This window comes from Salvelinus fontinalis, chromosome 6, assembly GCF_029448725.1.
Source record: "Salvelinus fontinalis isolate EN_2023a chromosome 6, ASM2944872v1, whole genome shotgun sequence".
NCBI lineage: Eukaryota > Metazoa > Chordata > Actinopteri > Salmoniformes > Salmonidae > Salvelinus > Salvelinus fontinalis.
Genome location: NC_074670.1, coordinates 69,476,856 through 69,493,468, shown reverse-complemented (window position 1 = coordinate 69,493,468; position 16,613 = coordinate 69,476,856). Strand labels below are relative to the sequence as shown.

Here is a 16,613-nt window from a genome sequence, read left to right as displayed (position 1 = left end):
TATAAAGATGACAATACGGTTCTTCAGAAATTTCTAATCTATACTGAACAAAAATATAAACGCAACATGGAAAATGTTGGTCCCATAATCCATGAGCTGAAATAAAATCCTAGAAATCTTCCATACGCACAAAAAGTTTATTTCTTTCAAATGTTGTACTCAAATTAGTTTACATCCCTGTTAGTGAGTATTTCTCCTTTTCCAAGATAATCCATCCACCTGACAGGTATGGCATATCAAGAAGCATGATCATTACAAAGGTACACCTTGTGCTGGGGACAATAAAAGGCCACTCTAAAATGTGCAGTTTTGTCACACAACACAATGCCACAGATATCTTAGGTTTTTAGGGAGCGTGCAATTGACATGCTGACTGCAGGAATGTCCACCAGAGCTGTTGTCAGAGAATTGAATGATCATTTCTCTACCACAAACTGCCTCCAATGTAATTTTAGAGAATTTGGCAGTATGTCCAACCGTCTTCACAACCGCAGACCACATGTAACCACGCCAGCCCAGGACCTCCACATCTAGCTTCTTCACCTGTCTGAGACCAGCCACCCAGACAGCTGATGAAACTGTGGGTTTGGACACAACCGAAGGATTTCTGCACAAACTGTCAGAAACCGTCTCAGGGAAGCTCATCTGTGTGCTCGTCGTCGTCACCAGGGTCTTGACGTGACTGCAGTTCGGCATCATAATGCTCACATTCGATGGCCACTGGCATCCTGGAGTAGTGTGCTCTTCACGGATTAATCCCGGTTTCAACGGTACCGGGCAGATGGCAGCGTGTATGGCGTCGTGTGGGCGAGCTGTTTGTGGATGTCAACGTTGTGAACAGAGCGCCAAGGTGGTGGGCGGTAAGGGTATGGGCAGGCATAAGCTACCGACAACAAACACAATTGTATTTTATCGATGGCAATTTGAATGCACATAGATACCATGACGAGATCCATTGTCATGCCATTCATCCGCTGCCATCACCACGTTTCAATATGTCGCAAGGATCTGTACACAATTCCTGGAAGCTGAAAATGTCCCAGTTCTTCCATGGCCTGCATACTCACCAGACATGTCATCCATTGAGCATGTTTGGGATGCTCTGGATTGATGTATGACAGCATGTTCCAGTTCCCGCCAATATCCAGCGACTTCGCACAGCAATTGAAGAAGAGTGGGACAACATTCCACAGGCCACAATCAACAGCCTGATCAACTCTATGAGAAGGAGATGTGTCACGCTGCATGAGGCAAATGGTGGTCACACCAGATACTGACTGGTTTTCTGATCCACGCCCCTACCTTCTTTTTAAGGTGTCTGTGACCATCAGCATATCTGTATTCCAAGTCATGTGAAATCCATAAATCAGGGCCTAATGAATTTATTTCAATTAACTGATTTTCTTATATGAACTGTAACTCAGTAAAATCTTTGAAATTGTTGCGTTTATATTTTTGTTCAGTGTAGTAGAAAAACAGAGAGAGAGAAATACAGCAGTGAGAGGGAGAAAGATGTAGAGAGAGAGAGGAAGAGAGAGAGAGACCGCAGTGTGTGTGAGAAAGGGAGTACAGTGAGCAGTGTGTTTGTGGACACTGGGCACATAAATCTTCTCGTTATCAGCCCCTCACTGAGGAAGTTGACCACAAAGCCATGTTGTTTGGTTTGGATGGGGAGAACAAACAGACAACTCTGCTGGACAAATGTTGGCAAAAACATCCCACTGGCCACAAACTGGTTGAATTAACGTTGTTTCCACGTCCTTTCAACTGCAAAAATCTAATATGAGGACGTTGAATCAATGTGGAAAACTGATTGGATTTGAAAGTAACGGCATTTCCAATTTTTTTTCACCTAACTTTTAACTGAAATGCAATGACATGGTGACATGTTTTGTTGATTTCATAGCAAATTATTGTTCCTTGACAACTCAACCAAATATAAATCAAAACTAGACGTTGAGCTGACGTCTGTGCCTGGTGGGATGACAGACAGACAGTAGCACAACATGTCACACTTTATCCCTGACCAAACAATAACAGAACACAATCCCTATCACAATGGGAACAGGATCATGTATATTCACCTGGTTTTTGCTCCAATAAAACCTTAATAGGTCTTAATCATACTAACGTCCTGTCCAGGGGGTGTACTTGTACATCAAGCTTCCTCACGCTACAGAAACAGGACATAGCCCTAACTTGCCCCTATGGGCCTTTGTGGTTCGGACAAGGCTTACTTACTTTACTTAGTCATGTAAGTAATGATGACTGGACTCTCTGTTATTACTTGGCAAACCCTCTTTCCTATGGGTGTGTAAGTTAGTTTGTAACAACAATATAGATCATGTGACACCATCAAAGGAGCTCCAGGTCCTCTAGTGGCAGATTGGTGTGAGAGAAGTTTCAGAATAGGAAGGAAGTTACTAGGTGTGAGTCGTACCACTGGGGACTACTATGGCCACACTGTTATCATTTCTCTTTTCTCTTATCTCTTCCTCCTGGAACCACAGACCCCATGTCTACACAACAATAACTCTAAGGACCCTGAAGCGCACACACAAGTTTCTACTTTCGGTAATTTAAGTATTTACAGATGGTCTTTATGGTAAAAGAAGTAATGGGATTTCCATGTGACTGATTATTCTGCGTAGTCTGGTAGTAGTTTCCAAAGTACGTAAAATGAGCCAAATCCCTGAAGGTAGATTTCACAATGTGGCAAAAAATGTATGGTTATGCAATGAGGTGGTTCAGTTGATCTGTGTGTGGTAATACTGTACTAAGGCATAGTGGGGTTTTATTTTATTTCTCCATGCTCCATTACATAGTGAACATGACATGTGTCAAGTTTAGCCGTTTTTGGGTTCTCCCTAGAAACAATAGGGTTTAGTTGTGTTCAGTAGGCCTACTGTATGACTCACCGTGTTCTGAAGCGGAGACAGCTCCCTCTTCTGGAGACGCTGTGCTGGTGCACCAGTCAGCTACTGCTGGGTCCCTACTGGCCAACCAACCTATTCTTCCTACAAGAGCCATCTATACTGAGCAAAAATATAAACGCAACATGTAAAAAGTGTTGGTCCCATGTTTTATGAGCTGAAATAAAAGATCCCAGAAATGTTCCTTACTCACAAAAAGCTTATTTCTTTCAAATTTTGTGCACAATTTTGTTTTACGTCCGTTAGTGAGCATTCTCCTTTGCCAAGATAATCCATCCACCTGACAGGTGTGGCATATCAAGAAGTGGATTAAACAGCATGATCATTACACAGGTGCACCTTGTGCTGTGGACAATAAAAGGCCACTAAAATGTGCAGTTTTGTCACACAACACAATGCCACAGATGTCAAGTTTTGAGCCAGAGTGCAATTGGCATGATGGCTGCAAGAATGTCCACCAGTGCTGTTGCCAGAGAATTTAATGTTAAATTATCGACCATAAACCGCCTCCAAAGTAGCAGGACCTCCATATCATGCTTCTTCACATGTGGGATCGTCAGAGACCAGCCACCCAGAAAGCTGATAAAACTGAGGAGTATTTCTGTCTGTAATAAAGCCCTTTTGTGGGGAAAAACTCATTCTGATTGGCTCCCCAGTGGGTGGGCCTATGCCCTCCCAGGCCCACCCATGGCGGCGCCCCTGCCCAGGCATGTGAAATCCATAGATTAGGGCCTAATAAATTTATTTAAATTGACTGATTTCCTTATATGAACTGTAACTCAGTACATTAATTGAAATTGTTGCGTTTATATTTTTGTTCTGTATATAAAACCCCATTCACACACACAGGAGAAAGCAACAGAAAGTAATAAAAAAACATTTGTGCAGCATTTTGGCAACAACCCCGTTGTGTCTATTCACACAGTCCCCTGCTCCCCACCACTGTTCTACTTAAAACCCAATCACTCAAGCTATTCATCCATCCATCCATCCATCCCAGTACAGGCCAGGCTCAGACCTGCTTTGCCTGATTGTAAGCCACCAGAGAGGGGTGCAGCAGGGTAGTACAACATGCCTGGCTGCCGGTAGTTCTAAGAACTGAACAGAATTCTGTTGGTTCTTTTCTGGGGCATTCAATGGAGCAAGCTCGCTAACTCATGTTTGATTGGCCGATTGGCTGCTGAGTGAGTAAAGTGGGTCAAATGGGAGAGCGGGGAGCAGAAGCAGAGAACATGTGCAATCCAATGTCACACTATGGGCCCTGGTCAAAAGTAGTGCACTATAAAGGAATAGGGTGCCATTTGGACCACAGACAACAGCTTGACGCCTGGCTGCACTGAGCCGTGTTCATATGGAAATATATGGCAGTCAGGGGTCGGATAACATAGGCATAATTTAATTTCCCCGAGTCATACTGAGACCGAGCTAAAACAACATCACATTTAACATCACATAACACATTTATGGTATTAACTACTGTCGTACCTAACTAAACCATGTTCATATGAGAATATGGCAGTTAGTCACAGGGCTAACATATACACTGTTTCCCAATTAGTCAGAGCGAACGTAATTTCACATCCTTTAAACTAGACCATATGCAAACTCGGCAGTTAGTCAGGGGGCGGATAACATACACCATGATGCTCAGCCTCAGTGAATTTCGCAATGAGTCACACACACATACACACGTGTTACAGGCAGTATGTTATATCCAGAGACATACAGTATAATGCAGTGGATGGCTTTACTCAGCTGGCCAAAGAAAACTCATGCAGTTCTCATCATATTAAACATTTATTGTTGGTTTAATAGAAAACAATAACAAATTGTGTTTTACTACAGATCCAAAATAACTTCACCCAAAAAAATTAAGTTTATCTAGCAGCATAAGTCTTAATTTCAAATCTTGTGATTCCTATTGTTATAACGTTTCTTGAAAAAATACAACTAAAAATATATATTTGAAAAGTTCAGGTTCAGGAAGAGATTGCTGACAGTTGGTAGAAAATCTGAGGTGAGAGTTGTGATGAAAATTTAGGCAGAAACATGTGCAAAAGATAACAGAGGGAGAGATGAGTTAAAAGATTAAACAAGAGCAGCAGTCAGGGTGATGCAGCCTACGGGTGATGCACAGTCTACGGGAGATACAGCAAGGATGATGTACATTCTACGGGCGACACAGTCAGGGTGATGTGCAGTCTACACGCGATACAGTCAGGGTGATGACCAGTCTACGGGCGACACAGTCAGGGTGATGTGCAGTCTACACGTGATACAGTCAGGGTGATGACCAGTCTACGAGCGATACAGTCAGGGTGGTGTACAGTCTATGGGTGATACAGCAAAAGCTATAGAAGAAGAGACTGTAGGTAGGGTAGATAAGTGGGGTCAGAAGTATAAAGACAAGGGATACATCCAAAATGGCACCCTATTCCCTATATAGTGTATTAAAAAAAATACCAGGGCTCTGGTCAAATGTAGCCCGCTATATAGGGAATAGGGTTCCATTTGGGACAGAGACATGGTGTACACCAGCCCAAGGATGTAATAAAAAGAGGACTGCATCTGACCTTATCTGACAGCCCTGTCTAACACACACTGGGCTGGATTGGACAAAAAAATTACATCTTGACAAAAGAAAATGGGTGAAAACTCCCAAAAGATCACTGGGGTTCAGAATGCTATGGCTGCTATAGGGCGAGATACAATTAAAATATCAACAATATTAGGAAAAAAAAAATAAAAAATGTAGTTATTAAGCTGTGTAAATATGTAGATTTATGATGAGATTCTACTCTCATAGTGTACATGTAAGCTAATGTAGCATGTGACCCTATCTGTGACTGTTCCTTGAACTGGTACTGGGCCTAGACATTTAGGGTGCAATCTGCACTAGTGCCCACTCAGAAACCACTGTCCCCGCTGGGCCACCAAGGCTGCAAAGACAACAGGACTTTGACTAGCCAAACATTGGTTAAGCAAACAACACCATGAAGGCTGCATGTTTCACTATCAGTCATTAACCACTCCTGTCCAAATATGTTTCTATCTCAATAGCCCATCTCATCAAAACACAAACAGAACAATGACACGTGCCAAACTAAACAAGAGAATGATAAAAAGTACATTGTGTAGTGTTTGCTTACAACGAGCAAACAGAACAGTTTACTCTGCATCTCTACAGTATAAGGATGCTTGGTGAGACAGGAGCATAGCCTGGTAGACCAGACTGAATGCTGCACTCACAATGGTTCAATCTGGTTTAACCAGGCTAGAGCCAGCAAGCTCTCTGACCAACTGTAGGAGAACGATCAAAATGAATTATCAAAAAGTACATTTTGCATTACAGCTTGCTTGATCAAACAAGGTTTCCTCTTTCGATCTATAGCCTAAGGATGATAATGCATGGTGAGCTAGCGGGCTCTCAGAACAGCTGTAGGAGATATAGGAGCAGCATGGCGGTGAGATCAACAGAAGAGATGGAGGAACTTAATGAGGTAACAGTCAGAGTAGTCCACTCAGTCTGCAGCCTTAATGGAGGCAAGGACCATAATGATCATATCTATATTATATGGCAGGGACTGAACTGTCAGAGGGAATGACATTTAGAGCAGCAGGAAGGAAAAATAAAGAGTTTAAAAGTATGGATCACAGCCAGATGGGGGAGCGGGAAGGTAAATCTCATAAATCTGAGTGCACACACACACATAGACACACACACAGTGAACGCACAGACAGACACACACACAAGTACTAACGAATATTAATAACTGGAGTGAAGCATTGTAGTTTGAGAATAGGGTTTTTGGAAGTTTTTGGCAGTATGTTCAGCTCAGTGGATCTGAAGCTAACAGCTGTAGAAGAAAAAAAATAGCAACCATTTCATTTCACTTGGAAGTATGATGTCATGATTTGAAGAATACCAACATATTTAACTAGATTACTGAGGTATTGACGTCTTTGTCCTCTCTCTGTTTCCCTCTCTGTCCTCTATTAGGCCTAGACTGTGTCCCAAATGGCATTCTATTGCCTTAATAGTGCAGTACTTTTGACCAGTGACCATAGAGCACTATATAGAGAAAAGGGTGCCATTTGGGACACTCTCATTCAACCATTCTGTCGTGTGGAAAATGTCATCTCAAGGAGGTAAGTGGTCCGTTTAACATTTACGAAACGTAACAGCAACTGCAATTGAATGAATTTCTCTACTAGAGTGAGAATCTCCATGAGGCAGTATCTGGTTATTACCGTGACGACGTATGAACCCAACAAACAGTATGTTGTCATCTGAAGATAAGAAGCAGCAAACTCATCAACAAAGATGTTTGATGTGGACCGATGGGGATCAGGCTGAAAAAAGGATATAGCCAATGAGTGCATGTATGTAATACCAATCATTCTGTGGTCTGTGGCCCAATGCCCTAACTAACACACAAACACACAGCAAAAACGATGGCCTTTCCATTCAAAATTAAGCTCAATGCCCTTAATATAGATTTTGATTGTTCGCAAAGAATCTGGCAGACTAAAGGTTATTTTTCTTTCTAATAAACTGCCAGTCTTATTTCTCAACAACTGTATATCAGTGGATAATTCATTATCATTATTAGCACCGCTAGATTTCAGACCACGGACCAGATCTATGGCTCAATTCTTGACTGACAATGGGGAGAATCCTAACTTCCATTTATTAAGTAAAACTTTCACTTAAGTAGAATTTTCACATAGTCATACATTGATGTCAATGGGAGTCTCACATTGGAAGTCAGGATTCACCCCCATGGGAATAACAAGATCACAATGCCATTGGAAGAAACAGACGGTAAAAACAAATAAAAAACATTAGAAACTTAAAACAATAAAAACAAATCTGCAGAGTAAATAAAAATTTGGCAAAACATCTCAGAGAGGTGTATTTAGTTTCAATTAAAATTTGATTGACTTAAAGTCTTAGAAATATAACTGTTAAAAAAAATGATTTAAGACTACAAAGTCTGAAGCCGGTAAATAATCTGTTCAGTCTGGTCTGGCTCTCTATCTGTAGCTCCATCATGGCACGGGTTACATATGGAAAAACTGCATAAGTACGTATGTGGTTGAGGTGACTGTTTTAGTGGCTTTTCCAAGGGGGAATCACCATGGAGACCTATAGTATAATACACAACTGAAACAGATATGTGTTCTTCCTTGGTCTATCATAAACAAAATAAACTGAGACTTGTAAAATGTAACTGCAATAAGTTGTCATAATAACTGAAATCTTTCCAATGTCCTATATTATGCCCTAGACCTATGTAATGAAACACCTAGAGACAGAAGGAACATATGAAATAAAGTGTGAGATGCTTGTGGTCTAGACAGAGTAGAACAAAGTACTCCATTCAATTACTCTACTACTATTTATCTTTCTGAATAATCTGTCATTTAAAAACCTACTGAAGCATATTAAATCATTTACATACTCTGATTCCAGACGCTATAGGATTTAAAAAATGATTTCTTCCAGGCGGCCAGCTCTAAATGGTACACACCTATTGTGTGCATTCCCGTTTTAGATGAGCTTAAAGCCACGGGGAAAGAGAACACTGTTTTGGATTGTGTGACGCCCAGATCCTATGATAATGCCAATTGTCTCTTCGTTCAAGGAGGTTGGTCAGCGATGTGTTCCTCCTTTGCTTCAGAGGGCAAAAAACCTTCTCCCCATCTCTCCTTAGACCACAGGGATCACTATAAGGAACTAATGGCATTCAGAGAGGAGGGAGCTTCCTATAGACAGGAGGTGGGTTCCTATAGAAACTGTGTCAGAGGTTGAGAGGTACATCAGCAGGTAGTCCGTGGTTAGGGGCCAGGGGTCTGGGACCGGGGGAAGGGAGGAGGTGCAAGGGACGGTCAGATCTCAGGTGCTGGTGAATAGAATCCCTGAGAGAAGGAAGAAGGAAAACATGAGAAGATGATTGTAATTTCAATCTAGGATCTTTGTGTGTGTGTGTGTGTGTGTGTGTGTGTGTGTGTGTGTGTGTGTGTGTGTGTGTGTGTGTGTGTGTGTGTGTGTGTGTGTGTGTGTGTGTGTGTGTGTGTGTGTGTGTGTGTGTGTGTGTGTGTGTGTGTGTGTGTGTGTGTGTGTGTGTGTGTGTGTGTGTGTGTGCATGCATGCCTGTGTGTGTACACACACACACACACCTCCCTTCTCATACCTTAGTGTAGTGCTACTCAGATGTGTGTCTCCACGTCGGTGTATCCAGGCAGCATTTCTCCGTTAGAGCAGCCCTTGGGGCCTCCTGCCGGAGGCAGCATGTGATCTGTGCAGGGGTCCTCCGGCCCCCCAACCTGACCCTCAAGGGCTCTCTGCTGCCGTCGGTGTATCAGGGGCACAAAGAACAGCACCATGCCCCCCACGATGGGAGGGCCCCCTGCCAGGTAGAAGGCCATGTTGTAATCACCACAGTAGCCATGCAGGAGTCCTGGGGGACAAGGGAGGGAGAGGTTTCAGATGTAGTGTATGGAACCACTACTCGCTATTCAAGAGAGAATCACTGAGCGAATCAATTGTATTTCCTTGATTCCTTGTGTCCACTCTCAACGCATCTTTCTCAAAATTCATTGGTGGAGAAGATCTGAGTGGAGGAGCTTTAGATCTTTTGCTCCAATGTGCTTTGAGATTCACCCACTATCTTGGTGATTCAAGTTGTTTTACCTGTTTGTCTGTTCTTCTTCCAGGAACTAGCTCAGAACTAATAATTAGCGGTCATAAACATCTCTAAGAAGAGAAGTCATAGTTTATTAGTCTCGAGTGCTGTCAGGTGGTACAGCATCAGCATCTCTAATAACTGTGAGAGGTTGTTCAAGTCGGTTTAGTGGTTTGCCTGGTCTTCCAAGAAACAATACCGGTCAGTCCTAAATGCTGCTCTGTATCTGTGAAGAGTGAATGTGGACTAAGAGGTTCCAGTCAGACGCTTTATTTTTATAGGGTAACCATAGAAACCGTGAGTACCACTAGATTGGGGAACATTTTGTAAAAGAAAATCCTCAGTAAAGTGTATCTAATGTGTGTCCAGGGTGATGGGGAACACTGGCCAAAATATTCAGTAAGGAGCTAGCTAGCTAAGTGGCCCTGCCATAAACAAGGGCTGGAAACGAGATAGATAACTCATCCAACATCTGGCACTAAGCAGAGAGAGATTCAGCCAGGCCTCACAGGACGCAATGTCAATACAGAACACTGAGGCTCTGAGAAGGAGGACGAGCCGGGAGACAGACCTGGGTTCAAATATTATTCCGAATCTTTCAAATACTTTATCCGTGCTTGATTGAGCTTGCCTGGCGTGATGTAACCAACGGAATAATCCACTAAAGTGCAGCATGCAAACTCCACACATCTGGCACTCAGGGCAGACTCAAGCAAAGCTCAAAGTATTCTTTTTTTAAATCGAATACTATTCGAACTCAGGTCTGCAGGGAGGCGAGCAGACAGACTTATGTCCAGTCTGGGTGCTCCTGCTGTAAGCTGATGGGGCAGGATTCCTCCTCCTCCTCACTGTGACCTCTGGAGTGTATTCAGCCAGAGGAAACTATTCTCAATGTTGCACATAGAAATATAATGTATGAAATGACTCCTATTCAACATGACTGATGATATTTGTTCTACGTAATACATTTCTATCAGAATCATTGCATCACTCTGAACAGCACCCTGGTGGTCTGAACAGGAATGTGGGGAGTGGCGGTGGAGCCTGAAGCGTGGCAGTGGAGAGTGGCAGAGCCCCAGAAAATGCAGCCATCATGTCAACAACCCATCGCTAAACTATCCGCTATCCGAGGCTACTACTCCCTCTGTATCTTATTCCCTCTGTAACAAATCACCAGCCCTGGAACTCTGCCACTTTACTCGGTGTGCATCTCAAATTTCACCCTATTCCCTACATAGTGCACTACTTTTGACCAGACCTCTATGGGCCCTTGTGAAAAAGAGTGCACTAAATAGGAAATAGGGTTCCATTTGGGATGCAACCTCATTCTATTTACTCTGTAGACCAGCTACATTCAGAGCCAAGACCAATGATGTACATAAACACAGTGAATATACGTATGTATCTGGAGGAGACATGTCAGCTCAACGGCATGATAAACACAAAATACATTATCCTAATCCTACCCTGTTTAGAATTCCCTATGGAATGTGGGTATCCTCAAAGGACTTATATGGTAACACTATGCTAGCTACAGAATTGACTTTTCTCGATTGGAAGGAATAGGTTCCTGTTGAAGAGAAAGCAACCATCTTTTTATCACCTTGGCTTCCACTCCAAAGTTGAGGTGATACTCAGTAGCGATTGCCTGTCAGATAGCAGTCAACCATCTCTTTATCATCTGCCATTTAAAATCTTTGAGGTCAGTGTTAAGTAAACTGAGGAACCGATAGTAGTCACCAGCGATGGGGGGTCCTGCGGTCATGGGCAGGGCCATGAGTCCCAGTAGGTATCCTATAGCCTGGGAGGCCTGCATGGGGCCCACCAGCTCGAAGGCTATAGGAGCCATGATGGTGATGAAGCAGCCGTCACACAGCCCCAGGAACACACACACCACAATCAGCCCCTCGAACACAGTGCACTGGGGGATCATCATGGACATCAGCCCCAGCACCATGAACGACACCGACTGGGGGAGAGAAGAGCAGAGACAATATAGTAAACACATATTAATGAATGCCATTTAGCAGACGATTTTATCCAAAGTAACTGTCATTGTGTAACGTGTCAGAGAGTCTTAGGAGTCTTAGGTTAATGTTGTCCAATACATCTGTCCTGACTAATACCTTGTCCCTTATACACTCTTCCACTTCATACAGAAACTACAAAGTAACCGACCAAGATGGCAACCAATGGGTCAAATCCATGTCAAAAACTTTCAACCAATTCTATTGGTTCCATTTTACCGGGTAAACTAAATGAAGAGCAACAAGTATTTGACCAATGGATTTGAGCAGAAATAGATTAGATTTGAAGCTTTTAGTAGCCATCATCATTCATGGAAAAAACTAAGGGGATGTGGCTGATGTGCTAACCAATATTTAAAATCTGAATTTGTTAAAATTAAGCTGACAATGAGATGCTGAAGAGGGTTACCTCACCTGCATCCAGATCTTCTTGGCTCCGGGAATGAGGTCTCCTACTTTCCCGAAGAGGAGGCGTCCCACGCCAGATGAGGCTCCTATACACACCAACAAGATCCACTCTTTCTGGGTCTCCTTGAACTGCTCTTTCACAAAGTTCATCTGGTGGAAAAGAACAAGCGGAATACTTTCACGTCCATTTTATTTTCAGATTTGTATTTATTATGGATCCCCAATAGCTGATACCAAGGCAGCAGCTACTCTTCCTGCGGTCCAGCAAAATTAGGGCAGTTATACATTTAAAAAACATTACAATACATTCATAACAGATTTCACAACCCACTAAGTGTGTGCCCTCAGGCCTCTACTCTACTACCACATATCTATAAGACAACATACATGTGTACATGTGTGTATAGTGCGTATGTTATCGTGTGTGTGTATGCATGTGTCTGTGTTTGTGTTGCATCACAGTCCCCACTGTTCCATAAGATGTATTTTTAGCTGTTTTTAAAATCTGATTCTACTTCTTGCATCAGTTACTTGATGTGGAATAGAGTTCCATGTAGTCATGGATCTATGTAGTACTGTGCGCCTCCCAGTCTGTTCTGGACTTGGAGACTGTGAAGAGATCTCCGGTGGCCTGTCTTGTGGGGTATGCATGGGTGTCTGAGCTGTGTGCCAGTAGTTCAAACGGACAGCTCAGCGCATTCAACATGTCAATATCTCCCATAAATACAAGTAGTGATGAAGTCAATCTCTCCTCCACTTTGAGCCAGGAGAGATTGACATGCATATTATTAATGTTAGATCTATGTGTACATTCAAGGGCCAGCCGTGCTGCCCTGTTCTGAGTCAATTGCAATTTTCCTAGGTCCCTCTATGTGGCACCTGACCACAAGACTGAAAAGTAGTCCAGTTGCAACAAAACTAGGGCCTGTAGGACCTGCCTTGTTGATAGTGCTGTTAAGGTAGAGCAGCGCTTTATTATCGACAGACCTCTCCCCATCTTAGCTACTGTTGTATCAATATGTTCTGACCATGACAGTTTACAATCCAGGGTTACAGGTAGTTAAAACTCCTCAACTTGCTCAATTTCCACATTATTCATTACAAGATTAAGCTGAGGTTTAAGGTTTAGTGAATGATTTGTCGCAAATACAATACTTTAATTTTTTTTTATATTTAGGACTAACTTATTCCTTGCCACCCATTCTGAAACTAACTGCAGCTCTTTGTTAAGTGTTGCTGTCATTTCAGTCACTATGGTAGCTGACGTGTATAGTGTTGAGTCATCCTCATACATAGACACACTGGCTTTACTCATAGCCAGTGGCATGTCGTTAGTAAAGATTGAAAAAGTAAGGGGCCTAGACAGCTGCCCTGGGGAATTCCTGATTCTACCTGGATTTTGTTGGAGAGGCTTCCATTCAATTAGACAGGTAACTCTATATCCACAATATAGAAGCGTGTGTAAAGCCCTAACACATATGTTTTTACAGCAACAGACTATGATCGATGATGTCAAAAGCCACACTGAAGTCTAACAAAAGAGCGCCCACAATCTTTTTACCATCAATTTCTCTCAGCCAATCATCAGTCATTTGTGTAAGTGCTGTGCTTGTTGAATGTCCTTCCCAATACGCGTGCTGAAAGTCTGTTGACAATTTGTTTACTGTTAAAAAGCATTGTATCTGGTTAAACACATTTTTTTCAACAAAAGTTTACTAAGGGTTGGTAACAGGCTCATTGGTTGGCTATTTGAGCCAGTTAAGGGGGCTTTACTATTCTTAGGTAGGTGAATTACTTTTGCTTCCCTCCAGGCCAGAGGGCACACACTTTCTAGTAGGCTTAAATTGAAGATGACGGAAAGGTGTCTTGTTGCTTTCAAACCAAGCCCCCTGGAAACATACAAACACTGTGGGGTTGGAAGCAGCCAAACAAAACAGCAGCAAACAAAAAAACACTGAATTACGCCTCAAAAGCGTAGTAATTTCTTGCATGTGATCATGGATTCTTTCATGTGTGTTATTCCCATGTTGAATTCACCTTACATAGAGGACATTGATTTTAATCTTGGTGATGGGATTTTAATGGAGAAACTGTCACACCCGTCGTGTGCTTGTCTCCACCCCCCACCAGGTGTCTCCCATTTACCCCCATTATCCTGTGTACTTATACCTGCTTTTTCTGTTGGTCTGTTGCCAGTTCATCTTGTCTTGTCAAATCTTACCAGCGTGCTTTCCCGTATCTCTAGTTTCTGTTTTCTAGTCCTCCCGTTTCTGACCATTTTGCCTGCCCCGACCCTGAGCCTGCCTGCCGTTCTGTCTCTGATTGATGCTGCCTTGGATTACTGACCTCTGCCTGCCCTGGACCTTCCGTTTGTCTGCCCCCTGTTTTGTAATAAACATCTGAAATTCAAACGGTCTGCCTCCTGTGTCTGCATTTGGGTCTCATCCTGAGTCGTGTTAGAAACTGGAATTTGTTCTCCTTATAACATTCCAAACTTCCATAACCATTCTTTGGAATAACAAATGTTTTCATCCACGTCCTCCTCTCAGAAGACCCGTAAACAGTGAAGCAGGAAGGGGCGGAGCTATAGGTGAATAATTTCCCTTCTCTCCTCTCCTCTCCACCCAACACCTGAATCTGATCCAAAACACAAAACCCTCTGAAGTCCTTTCCTGACCAGAAGCTTCTCTCCCCTATCAAGTTCATGTGAAATGTTTCCTCTGCTTTGATACTGCACTACATGGCACCAGAATAACATCAAGGGCCATAGGATACCCATGTTTAGGGCTGACCTAAAGCAAAGAGCTTCCTGAGTCAGTTTAGCAGCATGGGCGCTCACACAACAAAAGCCGGTGGCTTTGTTTACATCTGGGACTGGCTCTGGGGCCTGAGAAAACAGGACAGGCAGTGGGGAGGCTGCCTAAACATCTAAGATGTAGCAGAACGTCACACTACACATCTACCGCCCCCCTTCTCTTCCCTCCCTACCTCCCCATCTCTTTCCCTTCTTTCTACTCTTTCCCTCCCTCCTTTTTTCCTTCTGTCCTCCTTCCTCATCCCTCTGGGAGTTTTCATAAATATACTGCTGTGACAAGGTGTCTCCTTGATACTCTTCACATCACCATGCAACAATGTCACTGGCTACTTATTTTAGATAAGTGGGTCTGTCTGACACAATATGACAACCTAACCCAACGTAACCTAACACACACAACAATATTACAGATTTCCTCTGAAGTTGACTTGGTGAACTTTTGGTTGGAAAGTTTAGTTTTCCAACATACAGTAACATGCCAATCAAGGTGACACTAAAAGCAGTAAGGGCGGCATTATTTCCCCTCGCAAAAACAGCAACATTCTAAATAGAAATGGCAAGGTTACACATCATAGATTGTGCTGCAGATTATTATAATTCCATCATTATAATTTCACTCACAGCACAGGTGTCTCTGACAAAAGGGGCCCTAAATACAACACAATATCAAGAACATGGTAAAATCTTCAAGAAATTATATTGATGGTCCCTGAGCCCTTACCAAGTGGATGTAGGGCACAAAGTAACCCAGCACGGCCGTAGCAACCCCGAAAGCCCACACCCGGTAGGTGACGATGTGGAACACCTTCAGGTTAAAGGCCTTCCTGACCTGGGTCAGGGCCCTGCTCCAGTGGCTGCCCCGGGCAGTGGCTCCTTGCTGAGGTGTTGACCCGACGGGGCCCCCTGGTCCTGGTGGTCCCATTGGAGCTCTCTGGGGCAGCAGGGGTCTGAAGGTCAGGGCCAGCAGGGCCTGGACCTGTTTTGTTGATGAGAACAACAAAAAAAACTTGTTCAAAGTCGAATTTAACGTTTACTTCAACGAGTCACATCATTCAAAAAAAGTCTGTAAGATGTAAACAAAAAGGCAGTGTCATGGAAGATCACTGAACACATCACAACAGTACCAGCATGAAGAGGCTGAGGATCTGGAAGGTTCTGCTGAGGCCCAGCGGCTCCACCACCTTGGTGAGCAGCACTGGGAGGCCCATGGAGAACAGGCTGCTGCCAGCCGTCACCACGCCGTTGGCCAGGCCCAGCCGCCGCCGGAAGTAGTGGCCCAGAATCACCAGGGAGGGCTGGAAGGCAAAGGACGAGCCACAGCCAAACAGGATCCCATAGGTGAAATATCGCAGGCTGAGGGACCTGGGCGGGCAGGGGTAGAGGTACAGTTGAAGTCTGAAGTTTACATACACCTTAGCCAAATACATTTGAACTCAGTTTTTCACAATTCCTGAAATTTAATCCTCGTAAAAATTCCATCTTAGGTCAGTTAGGATCCCCACTTTATTTTGAGAATGTGAAATGTCAGAATAATAGTAGAGAGAATGATTTATTTCAGCTTTCATTTCTTTCACCACATTCCCAGTGGGTCAGAAGTTTTCATACACTCAATTAGTATTTGGTAGCATTGCCTTTAAATTGTTTAACTTGGGTCAAACGTTTCGGGTAGCCTTCCACAAGCTTGCCACAATAAGTTGGGTGAATTTTGGCCCATTCCTCCTGACAGAGCTGGTGTAACTGA

The 16,613-nt window shown here is 43.3% G+C and overlaps 1 protein-coding gene across 1 annotated transcript in view; it reads right to left on the bottom strand.

The window, feature by feature from the left end:
* Positions 1 to 4,717: 4,717 nt before the first annotated feature.
* The window catches only part of LOC129858384 (monocarboxylate transporter 8-like), a 35,169-nt gene continuing 23,273 nt past the window's right edge, over positions 4,718 to 16,613 (bottom strand). The window contains exons 3-8 of the mRNA XM_055927564.1: positions 15,997 to 16,234; positions 15,594 to 15,848; positions 12,064 to 12,207; positions 11,363 to 11,591; positions 9,131 to 9,397; positions 4,718 to 8,855 (exon numbers count right to left, since the gene is read on the bottom strand). Coding sequence (XP_055783539.1) covers positions 9,147 to 9,397; positions 11,363 to 11,591; positions 12,064 to 12,207; positions 15,594 to 15,848; positions 15,997 to 16,234 — 1,117 coding nt within the window. The 3' untranslated portion in view covers positions 4,718 to 8,855; positions 9,131 to 9,146. The remainder of the gene's footprint in view (positions 8,856 to 9,130; positions 9,398 to 11,362; positions 11,592 to 12,063; positions 12,208 to 15,593; positions 15,849 to 15,996; positions 16,235 to 16,613) is intronic.